At 42.3% G+C, this 12689-nt stretch overlaps 1 protein-coding gene across 4 annotated transcripts in view; it reads right to left on the reverse strand.

Moving 5' to 3' along the window:
• Positions 1-12689, reverse strand: part of PKHD1 (PKHD1 ciliary IPT domain containing fibrocystin/polyductin) — a 245536-nt gene that overhangs the window by 202734 nt on the left and 30113 nt on the right. For 3 of the 4 annotated variants that reach the window (XM_083495101.1, XM_083495102.1, XM_083495103.1), the window contains 7 exons: positions 11992-12106; positions 7099-7374; positions 6252-6341; positions 4352-4442; positions 2735-2873; positions 2515-2651; positions 1473-1657 (listed from right to left, as the gene is read on the reverse strand). In XM_083495101.1, coding sequence (XP_083351227.1) covers positions 1473-1657; positions 2515-2651; positions 2735-2873; positions 4352-4442; positions 6252-6341; positions 7099-7374; positions 11992-12106 — 1033 coding nt within the window. Of the gene's footprint in view, positions 1-1472; positions 1658-2514; positions 2652-2734; positions 2874-4351; positions 4443-6251; positions 6342-7098; positions 7375-9773; positions 9972-11991; positions 12107-12689 lie in introns of those variants that run through there. The other variant, XM_083495104.1, reaches the window with a different exon arrangement.

The raw sequence follows: 12689 nt of genomic DNA on the forward strand, positions 1-12689 counted from the left end.
GAACATCTACAGTGGTGCCTCGCAAGACGAAAAGAATCCGTTCTGTGATTCTCTTCGTCTAGCGTTTTTTTCGTCTTGCGAAGCAAGCCCATTAACAGATTAGCGGATTAGCGCTATTAGCGGCTTATCTGCTGATCGGATCAGCTGATAAGCGGCTTAGCGGCTTAGAAAAAGGGGGGAAGGGGGGGAAATCAGCAGGAACTCGCAAGACATTGTCGTCTTGCGAAGCAAGCCCATAGGAGATTCGTTTTGCGAAGGACCTCCAAAACGGAAAACTCTTTCGTCTAGCGAGTTTTCCGTCTTGCGAGGCATTCGTCTTGCAGGGCACCACTGTACAAAGTCTGAGCTTGGAGCTCAGACTACATTTTAAGCTAGACTTAAGTGTGTCTTTGTAACTGAATTACCATTGTAAGCCAGCCTGAAGAAAGCTGCTGTATCTGTTCCTCTTCTGAGTGTGCAAATGTTGTTTCTATCTTTTACAAGACTGTTTGTGCGATTGTTAGTTTAAGGGGCAGAAAAGAGGGAAATACCATGAAAATCCAGTCTGCCTTAAAGCACCCTGGATTACTTAAACTAAAAGGCTAAACCTACCTATCTAAGCTTCCTTTTAAGCTGCAAAGGGATGGCACTCTGCTGAACTCACACACACAAGGAAGAAAGGATAATATCTAATAAATATATCCTCTCCTTGTATCTATTCACATCCCAACAATGATGAGTCGCAATCTCATGAAACTTGGAAAAAGCTACATTTTGTGCTTTAATTATATTTTACAATACTTTTTAAATGTTGTGAGCTGCTTTGGGACACAATTTCTAGATGAAAAGCAGGGTAAAATTAAATACTGACGGAAAGAAAGCACAGGTGGGAAGGATGATGCTTCCTCAAAGCCAGATCAAGTACAGCCATAGTACAGCCATGCCTCCATGCAGTGGCGTAGCATGGGTTGTCAGCACCCGGGGCAAGGCAAGTAATTTGCGCCCCCTAACCCGTGGATTTGTGCCCCCTAACCCCCAGATGTTGTGCCCAGTGCGGCCGGCCCCCCCCCTGCACCCCCACGCTACGCCACTGCCTCCATGTACAAGGGTCTCTCCGATTTGGAAGCTTTTAATAAGTGGGCAGGTGGACCACCAGCAGCCCTGTGCATTCTGAGGCATCAAGGTCACATGAAGAATAAAGGCTTAGAGGCTAGGAAAGGACTGCACCAAGTAATTGCCTGATTGTTTCTTTGAGTTCCCTCTCCTGCCAAGGGAGCAAAGCACTGTAGAGACATTCTGGTTGTACAATACATTTACAAGCATAGAAAATAACAAGGCAAAAGGGGGTGAGATTGAGGATAAATAAATTCTGGATTGAAGTAATAAAGGTCCAGGGCAAGAGCACATGTATAGGCAGAACCTGCGAATGAATTAATCTTTACTATAAAGAAATACTGAGCAGTCAATAGGATATATTTAAAAGATTGTCTTACACTGATGAAATTGGGTAAATCACCAATCATTGAGGTCCAGGTCAGTGTCCATATACTTTGATAACAATTGCTTGCGTCCTTAGATACCGAAAAGTCACTGGCATTCACATACTGAGCTGTGAAATTATCACTGTAGGCTTGCAAGAGCTTGCGGAGGTGATGGGCAGAGATGGATACTGGAATGCCTGGGGAAAAGTTTATATAAAGTAACCTAAGTCAGTAACCAAGAAACCTTAGAAGAAGAATATGTGATTAAATAATGAAGTACAAGTTTCATGAAATGTGAACATATTGCATGAAACTGGTTGCTGTGTTTGGCATATTGACAGGGCTTTTTTGTTGTCTCAGCAGCAACACAGCTCTTTAGGGCTAATCTAGACACGTGATTTAGGTGTGGAATTCTCTCAATTAGATAGAAAGTTGGGGGGTGGCTAGAGAGAAGGTAGAGGTCTGGTTTTAAAGCAAAGGGGATGTGCAGTTGAGGAACACATTCCCTGTCCCCCAAAGCTTATTTTTCCCTTAGTTCCTATGCTCCAAGGACTGTTCTCCTAATAGGAGCTCTGAAACCAGAAGTGATCCTGAGAGAAAATTACTTAAAGACAGAGGCTGGATGAAGGTAAGTCACAGAGCAGTGGGGAAAGGGCTCCTTTTTAAACCAAAATCTAATCCCTAACCGCCCTTTGTGACATGACTGGAATAGTTTCATATTTAAATGCATGGAAGAGACACCTTTGTGATCTGTTTAGCCCTGCATCTATCAAGTTTAAGTTTAGCTGATTTTTATGCCACTGTGCCCAACATGGCTCACAATAGGCATTAACCAAAATACAAAACATTTTTTAAAAAATAAACAGTTCAAACAAGACAATATAAGTGATTCAATAAGCATAGGACAAATGCAGTATTGCGGTGAAATATTCTAGAGTGAATAATAATGTGTAGAGAGCATAACCAGGAGTAACAGGTCAAGATATAAATCTAAAGCTAGCCATGACTTCTTCCTATAACTTCCAAAGATGGAGGCTGCGTAGCCTCAGTTTACCTGGTATCACAATATTGGGCAGATGGATTTGAAAGGTTCCTCCAAGAGGTGGGCTTGCAGCCTGCAGTCTTTGTACGGTCAGATTGATTTGGGCCTCACCCACGTTCCCTCCTGATCCTTCCCAAGGCACAGCTTCCCTGTGTGAGAATGAAACCATGTAAACAGATACAGCTTCAAACATTTCAGGAGGGTGCAGAACAATTCTGAAACCAATTCCTACCTCAACGAGAAAAGAGGGAGAGTCTTGCAATAGTCTGCCATTAAGAAGGACACGTTATACACGGGTGAAGCACCGACCACTGACACGGATTCCAGAAGATTCCCATGAGGACAAACTGGCTTTGGCTCTCTTTGAAAAACTGAAAAGGAAATCATTTTTGGATAATATCAGGGGGTGGAACCAAGAGTCTCACTTTCTGTGGCAGTCACAGGTTGTGGTTCATGAGCACACTAGGAATAAGCATGGCAAACACACATTCATACATGATATGATAGCCATGTTCAAATATATAAAAGGATGTCACATAGAGGAGGGAGAAAGGTTGTTTTCTGCTGCTCCAGAGAAGCGGACACGGAGCAATGGATCCAAACTACAAGAAAGAAGATTCCACCTAAACATTAGGAAGAACTTCCTGACAGTAAGAGCTGTTCGACAGTGGAATTTGCTGCCAAGGAGTGTGGTGGAGTCTCCTTCTTTGGAGGTCTTTAAGCAGAGGCTTGACAACCATATGTCAGGAGTGCTCTGATGGTGTTTCCTGCTTGGCAGGGGGTTGGGCTCGATGGCCCTTGTGGTCTCTTCCAACTCTATGATTCTATGATTCTATGATTCTATACACTGGAACAAGCTATGACTTCATTTGGTTCATGCAGCAGTGGGGTAGGGAAAGGATCTCGTCTTCAGTTCCACTCAGTCCTTGCTGTTGCAATGCTATTCCTGCCATCAATTAGGAAACACCCAAAGCACCCATGGGAGTTTGCCAGTGTTGGACCCCAACATGGTGTCGGCCAGGCATCCAGGTCCCTCTGGGCAACCAGGAGGAGGGGTTGATGCAAGGACAGACCCCTCCTCACTGCCCTTATGGGGGGGGTCACCCCATATGTCGTGATCCTGCCCAATGTCATTTCCACCCAAAATCATGAAGAATTAAAGAATGCCTAACAAAGACGGAATCACTGGATCCTTTTGTGACATCATAAACAGATACCAATTGAGGCATTTTGATGAGACTTTTTATCCTGAAAGAGCAGAGCCTTCCACAAGGGCAGGTGTCAAAAAGACTGGCATTATTTTCAGCTCTCCTAACCCACTATTAGGATATGTGTGAGCATCTTACGTTACAACATTATGAAATGCACTGATTTTGCCACACATACTGTGGTACAAACCATAGAGGCAATGGCAAAGAAAGGGCACTGCGTGAAAAGTACACACAAAAGAGGCACACTGCAGATATCTCTTAACGTCCATAATATATTAGGAATGAATATTTATGGACCTGACCAACACAAGCTACCAGTGAATGGAGAGCTCTTATATATTCAAATGTGTATTCTCCTCCGACTTTTCATCCTGCCTGAATTCTGAGTGCTCAGAAGGTTTTTGGAGCAGCCTCACAGATTCTATTGTTCTTACAGTGCCACTAAAGCAGGCATAGGCAACCGCGGCCCTCCAGATGTTTTGGGACTACAACTCCCATCATCCCTAGCTAACAGGACCAGTGGTCAGGGGTGATGGGAGTTATAGTCCCAAAATATCTGGAGGGCCAAGTTTGCCTATGCCTGCACTAAAGTATTCTGCTGACATAAAGATATTTTGGATGTAAAAAGACAATGTTACCTTGCTCAAATCCTTCCCGCAGAATAATTTTGGCAGATGATGGCTGTGTTTCCCATTTTAAAGAAAAAAGATCCTCTAGCTCTCTCTGGAGCTGCAGATATTAAAAGAGGAAGGGAAGGGCAAATAAGAGCAAAGCCATGCACAGAGGTGAATTTAGATAGGGGAAACAGCACAGGGGTAAGGGTTAAAACTAGGAGACAATGGCTTTTAAGGTTGTTGTTTTTAAAATATCCCTAAGCATCTTCATTTGAACATGTGAATACAGTTTCAGAGACCAATACATACAATGTCTTTTGCTCTACATTTATTGGGTTTTAAAAGGTGAGCATACTTTGCATACCCATTATTTCAATAGAAAGTGTGACTTGTAGGGAAACTTGTCACATAGAAAATCATAACCTAAGAGGCATAACAAATACCATAGTTTATTTTCACAATCCAAGAGAAATCTGTGTATTTTGCATTTATTTACTTTTTATAATTTCTCATTTAACAATGACAAAAATGAAATATTTTTTTCTAGCAATTTAGAAGTTTCTGGTAATTTAGCTTTTTGGAAAATATTCATGTATTATAGCCATTTCTGAAACAAAATTTTAAATTGTGCTTTGCTCTTATCACCCATAAGAGCTTTTGCACTTGACAGGAATTGTACTGTTCTTCTATGTAACGTTTCATCAGAAAACCACAATTTTATTACAGTTTTTGAAAGATTTTTTTAAATAAAAGAAATTATTATGATTATTTATTGAATTTATATACCCGGAGAATAGAAAACCACAAAATACATAATCAAAATAAAAAGAACAACCCAAAAATCTCCCCACCCCCAAAAAAACTTATTTTGAAAAGGGCAAACAAGCCTCACAACATTTAAAGTAAGACAATTAACAAACCTGGACAAGAGCTGCTTGCTGAAAAGACCATGATCTTAGAAATGTTTGCAAGAAGACCAAAGATGCCATAAAGCAAATCAGACCATTGGTCCATCTACCCTCCTTATCATCTACTCTGACTGGTTGTGGCTCTCTAGGGTTTCAGGCATAGGACTTACCTGGAGAGGTCAGGGATTGAAGCTGTAGTCTTTTGCATGCAAAACATGCGTCCTACCACTGAGCCATGAACTTCCCCAATATTCCATGTCAGGGAACTGCCATCAGAGACAAGAGGAGAGGTAAGAAGCTCCAATGATGCAGGGGAGGGAACTAGCAAGGAGAGAGAGAGAGCTTCCGCTGGGGAAGGAAATCCAGGGGACACCAGGGAGAAAGGGGAGGCTGAGAGTAAGGCGGAGGGGAGGCTCAGAGACTCTTCCAGTGAAATCAGCGGAGAGAGCACAAGACCTCTGCTTGGCACGCCCACGCTGCGCAGAAGGCTTCCGCGCAGAGAATCTAGGAGGAGACTTGGAGTCAAGGAATTTCTATGTTGGAGGAAGTTTAGGAGACGCCCACTCACGGATTCTGCCAGTGGCTAAGACAGTCGTGTTGTAAGGGCTGTCAAACCAGGGAAAGGTTTAGCTATACGACCAGCTTGGAACAGTTTGCAGTTTACGCACAAGCAACCCCAATTCCCATTACATTCCGTGTTGAAAATCACATTTCATATCACAATATTTTCCTGACCCTTAATTTATTGGTCCTGTGTTTATTATATTCAGAAGAGCCAGAAAATCCCATGTTTAATCCCCAGCTTCTCTAGGTAGATTGCGAAGACTCCTGCCTGAAACCCGAGAGATCCACTGTCGTTGAAGGTGAAGAATACAGAACTAGATTGGCCCATACATAGGTAGATTTTGAGAATTTCTCCATCCTGATAAATGACTCTCAGAAAGTATCTTGTAATACCCTCCCAATGATTCTATAACCAAAAGTATTTATTGACCTGCAGCGGTAATTCGACTTACTTGTTCAGCTGTAATATTTGTTGACATAAGGTTGGTGGTGACATTGTCCCAGGCAAGTCTTAACCATCCTGTACCAGATATTATCAGCATCTATAAAGCAGAAAGACCCTTGCAAAGTATGAATATTTATTTCCCAGTGGTACTAATATGGAAACTTGAAACAATTATTTCATAGCATTGTAGAGTTGAAGGGACAACGAGGACAACCTTTCACGGTTGTCACTTAGAGTTCCCAACATTCAAATTAACTACAAGATCAGTGTGATTTCTGTCATTGAAATTTACTCCCTAAAATCTGTAGACCCAGTGTATTTAGCAGCCACCGAAAAAGCACTTCTAGAATTAAGTCAGTAGTTATTATATAATTCAGGCCAGCCATGAATCCCAGCACAAAGGAATACTAGTTATGAATGTGATAATCCCATCAAATCCCTAGTTCTTCTCTAGATTTTGCCCAACGAGGAAGTCAAAGAGACTTGGAGACAACTTTCATAATCTTTTTTTAAAAAAACAACAATAATAAAGTTCCCATAAATTGTCTTATTCGGGAACCAGTGAACTAAATGTTTTCAACACGCGTTGATTATTTCCTGGCTTATTGCATTTTTTATTACTTTTGAGTATGTGGTGAAATGTTCACAAACGTCAATCCAAAGAGAACTCTACCAACATTTGTTCTGATTCAGCAGTAAAAAAAACAGGTTTCCCAGGAGAAAGCAGCAAGACCGAAAGGGGGGAAGAAATCCACCTCTCAGGCCCATGACTAGAAATCACTTGAAATTGTGGGAAGGGCCCAGAATCACAACTTCTAAGAATATGAGGCTCAGTTCTCAACCATGAGACTAACCTGTATTTCAGGAAGCCTAACTGCACAGGCATGTATTTTGTGCTTCTCTCTGCGATAGGTATTAACCACACTGGGATTCAGCCAAGTATTGTGAATCTGGACTCCAACTCTCATTCCATTCTTTGGCGACTTCCCATGATGCACAGCTTCCAGATAGTACACTGAACCACCAGTAAGCTCAAATTTCTCAGATTTTGGCTTCCAGGGGTGGCTCCAGTTCTCCTCCCAATGAGCTGACCATTCAGGAATGCCAGCAGGAATGGATGCAATTTCCACCTGTTTTCAAGTAGGCGACAGCAGTTATTCATTGCATTTACACCCACCTTTGTCTGCAAGGAGCTCAAAGTGGCATGTACGGTTCTTTCCCTCCTCAATTAATCCCCAAATGTCATGACACTGGGTGCCTGTCTTAATTTCAGCTGGTAATTAATTCCAGACAGCTGGAGATGCAACACTAAAAGCCTGGTTTCTAGTACAAACTAAGCACACCTGTAGGACATGCCAAAGAATAACGTGTGAATTGCTTAGAAGAAAAATGGGTTTACATCCCTCAATGAGGGAACGTAAGAGCTCTTAAGGTCGTTCAAAACATAAGCAGTCACATCAGCAGTCTGTCAAAGGAGCCTTCTAATTCCAGCTCATTTTGAAAATGAATGGCACTAAATATTAGGCAGAAGACCCATTGTGTTCATGAACTTGTCTTTTGGGGAATGGATACCACTTTAACAAAACATCACCAGACTAGAATTTTGGATCATGCGTGTCACACATTTTGGCAGCACCTCTGAAGACAGGTGCTCATCCACACTGCGCTTTCCAGGGCTGTGTTTTAATGCTCAGAAACTATACTTCTATCCAACTGAATACCAAGAAAGCCAACTCTCAACTCTCCTCTCTCTAAGGGCAGATCTGCACTCATGGCTTATAATGTTAGGAATTTCTTATTAACATGTGGCACCAGAGGGCGCTGCAGAGCAGTGAGCCACCGGCAAAGGGAAACTGCCATTAAATGTTATACAACATTGTATTTAATAACATTTAAAAGATCAATGTAGATCCAGCCCAACTCTCTCTCCTGCTCAGTGGCGTAGCGTGGGGGGTGCAGGGGGGCCGGCCGCACCGGGCACAACATCTGGGGGTTAGGGTTAGGGGGCGCAAATCCACGGGTTAGGGGGCGCAAATTACTTGCCTTGCCCCGGGTGCTGACAACCCACGCTACGCCACTGCTCCTGCTTTTCCTTTTCCCTTCCAAAGTACTGACTCCACCCACCTCTGGCGAGCTGCACCAGCAGCCAATCAGAGGGAGGCTACAGCTCGGCCCTCTGGTGGAATTCTGTGCCACTGCACCACCAAACTGGTCAAGGTGAGCTTTCCATCACAGAGGTTGATCATTTATTTTGATATCTGGTATATTGGTCTTGTCCAAAACCCTTTCATGCTGAAGAGGACAAGAAGCTGGAGGTTAACTCGCCTCATTTTTTATATTGTATGTTTTGTCAAAAGTATTGAGAGGCATGGTGAAAATGCACAATACTTCTGTTGAGCCACAGCTGCAGAATACATTGCCTAGGGATGGCCTAATGAGTTTTAGGACACTATTAAAGGCCTTCTCATTCAATTTCTTTCTGTTCCAGAAATTATTGGCGAAGCTGTTTAAATTGCTATTTTCTAGCCTGCATCAGACATCACTTTAAACCATAGTTAAACTAAGCCAAACTCTTCCCCTGTTACACTGCTTTGATCTAAACCATGGGCTTAATGTTAGGTCCAAACATTGGCTTGAGGTTTGTTTGTTTCCAAACGCTGAGCTTCCAACCAAGGTTTGCTCTTGGCTTATCACTTACAGTTTGTTTGGTGGAAACAAACCACAAGCTTGGTTTCAGACATAACACTAGCCATGGCTGAGCTCCACGCAGCCCTGGAGGAGCAGAGTGCTCACAGCAGCATGCACCAGCACTCTGCACATGCGCCTGTCTATCAGTTCAAACTATGGCTTAAGGTAACAAGGAAACAAGGCTCCTGTAATCTGCTCCTTAACGTTTTGCTGGTCCATTTCTATTGGCTACTAAATGGTTTTATGTATCATTTATGTGCCACAAATCAGTTTTAATGAACATATCAGAGTGCTCTGTAAATGATAGCTAAAGCCTTTATATATCAAACTTTTGGGCTCTTCCACACCTGCCCAATGTTCCTAACCCTTCTTTTGGATTCTTTTAGCTTCTTTTACATTCTTATAGACTTTTATATTCACCTTGTGTTTTAATACCTTTTAGCTTTCTAAAGCCCTTTTTAGATTTTAAATTCTGGTCTCTGACTGTAATAAAGATTTGTATTGTATTGTATGTGTCATTTTAATATATGACATTTTGATTATACAACTCATCATTTTATAAAAATAAAATCTGATGGGCTAGGTGCATTTAGCCCTATTTTTATTTCTGAAAACTGAAAGTACTGCCTACATATTTTCATACAGCAACCTATCCTGAAGATCAGGGTCACTACCCAAATGCAAGTGATTATTTCCTACAGCTTCTCAATCATGGAAAGAAGCAGAGTCCACACAGTCTCTATTATGTCTTGTCCATTTCAACAAAAAAAGCTGGTGTAATGAATCAAAACATGGCTGGGACATTTTCTCTGTATAATAATGGCGCCAATCCAAGTGATACCTTTAGACGACCATTAATAGGGGCCCAAATATTGGCTCATTATAGGATGACCAGAATTCCAGAAATTCATTTTTATTTCAGCCATGACAACAGCTATTTCCCCCTCCTTCAACACAAGGCTAGATGGGGGGGACCTTACTGTGATTTCACCCTGAAGGAAATATCTCACAGTTAAGCATTATTACGTACTTCACTGGACTATTGTTCCACCCAGCCAATCACAGCACCCGGAGCCGGTCCCTCATTTGAATGCCTCCCACTATATAAGAGCACAGCTGGAGTGAGGTCACTGTCACTTGCAGTAGGACAGCTAAGCTGAAGGCAGAGAAACAGCAAAGCCATGTCTGCTGTCCAAAGACGTAGGAAGGCTTACTACCAGAGAAGGAGGCAGAAGAGATCCCGGAAGATCCTGAGCAGACGAAGGCGGCTACATTCCAGGCGAAAGAAGAAAGCGAGGACAAGACGCATAGTGAGGTATGCAAGGAGTCACTATCAAAAGAGGCGCCAGCCCATGTCCCGGTATTTCGACAGGCGGATGAGGGCCAACGTCCTTTCAGCCCACAAGGCCAAGCACACCATGTGCTCCCAGAGGAGTAAAGCCTATAGCAGGAAGCCCTCACGGATGGGCAGGCCAAGGAATAAGAAGCATTACACTCGGACTCGCTCAGGCCTTCTGCACGCCAAACTAAAGAAGAGGGCTGCGATCAAGGCTAAACTCAAGAAGGCCCTCAAGAAACACGCTAGGCGTACAGGTACTTCTGCTCTGAAGAAAGCCCAGAGAAAGCCACGTCGAACTGAGAATGATATTTTCTACAGTTTGGCCAACCCTTCCATGCCAAAAGCAGCGTCGCCATCAGAGGACCGGCAGACAAAGAAACAGTCTGTCCGCTTCACCACCCCTGGCAACCCAAAGAACAAGGAGATGGAGCAACAGGAAGATCTCTCCACTGATAACCAATCAAGCCAGCAAACAGTGACACCCAAGAAACGTGGCCGGCATGCAGGCACGTCTGTTTGCAAAAGCCGCTAAGCTAGAGGAACACCCACCACTCTTCTCAGAACAACAACCTGCAGGCCTCAAGGGGGGGATTGGAGAAGGGAAAGGGACATTACCCCCCAGCCTGCTTTGAAGATCCCAGTATAAAGATCCTTTATACTTTATCCTTGAGGAGACCACCTGCACCCACAGCAATCCGAAACAGAAGTGATTTTGCTGAACAAATGAAATTAGTTTTATCAATGTCTGAAAAAAGATATTTGATCTTTTGCATGTTTTACGGGCAAGACAACCAACCAGAAGAAGCAATCCCGTGAGAGAACATTTCTTTATTAACAAGAGATGAACAATCACTTTAACCGAAAACTAGAGAAAAGATTTGTCATCATTTGGTAAACAATGGATTGTTGTATCCAAGGTGTGCATTCCCCCAAGGAACATCTTAAAGTACTAATAAAGCTGGATCTTTTGAAAAATGTGTGGTGGAATTCTCTCGGCTACTTAGGGACAGTTTAGATAAGGGAGTGTTACATTTGAGAAGTCATAACAAATGAAGTTTCCTTGCATGTGGCAGATAAGTTATTTAGAATATATTTATTTTCCTCCCTAAGCTATAAAAATCAGTTATCATCAGCGATTTCCTTTCTGGTTAGCAAATGATTCATATGCACTGTGCTACTAAGAGTGACTTGTCATCTGAAGTGACAGTCTTACATCCGGTGTAGCACAGGAGTAAGTTAAAGCATGTAAATTTAAGCCCCTGGCTTAAATTTCACTTAGGCCAGGAATTATCTAGATAAAATTAGGCAAGCTCCTCTTATTTCAGAGTCCAGCCCCTGCTACAAGGGTAGAATCATAGAATTTATAAAGTTGGAAGGGACAACAAGGGTCATCTAGTCCAACCCACTGAAACACAGGAATATTTTGCCCAACAAGAGGCTCCAACCCATGGCCCTGAGATTAAGAGTCTCATGCTCTGAGCTGTCCCAGCTGTCTACTAAAGTAATGTATGGGAAACACTTTGAACACTCAAAAAGCACTATATAAACGTCAAGAAGCTGTAACAGTCTACACAATTTATATTTAACAGAGAGAGAAAAATCAACACAGATCCTGCTCTGGAAGTCTAAAGAAAGGGCAAGGCCAGCAAGTGCCACAATGCAAAGTTATAAGGCTCACAGAATTTTAACTTTTACTTGTAGTGATTTATGGTACTGGTACCTTGCTTTGGGGGTCTTCGGACAGGCTTAAATACAAAGAAGCCTTGTCATCTGCCTGCATCCAGAATGTGTAATTATTTGTCTGTGGTGCCACAAAAAAACCATATAGTCGTGCCCTGCGTAACAAAACGAAAACATTAATGAAGCAAACTTTCAGAGAAATAACAGACTTCCACTGCTGAGGGAAAGATGAGTTACATGAATGACTTTAGTTATTACACAATCATTTTAAAAGACTTACCTTTATAGAACACCACTGAGAGATATATGTTATCTCATCCCAGAATAAAATGTTAGCTTACTAAAGAATCTCCAAAAAATTACCTATAAAAAGGATCCTTTCTTGCATAACTAGTGTTATGAAAATTAATAAACTCATTAGTAGTTCATTCTAAAAAATAAAATAAAAAGTAGGAAATGTAGCTCCCTATTGATTGCCTCCCCCCACCCCACCCCACCCAGCAAATTTATTTACACATATGAAACCGACCAGGGAACCTCACGGCTCCTGCCAGTTCCACCTGTAGGTTTAGAAACAGCAAGTGTAAAAACTGAGAGGGAATGTTGTCTTCAGATAGATTTCGTGAAAGTCAATACGGTTTCTTTCCTTAAAAGTTATCAAATTTTCATATAATGAGATTGTTTCAGGTGCTCATTAAATCAACACCAGAGAGCTACATCACAATCTCCAGAACCAAT

Source organism: Podarcis liolepis (genome assembly GCF_965112155.1).
Source record: "Podarcis liolepis genome assembly, chromosome: 3".
NCBI classification, from domain to species: Eukaryota; Metazoa; Chordata; class Lepidosauria; order Squamata; family Lacertidae; genus Podarcis; species Podarcis liolepis.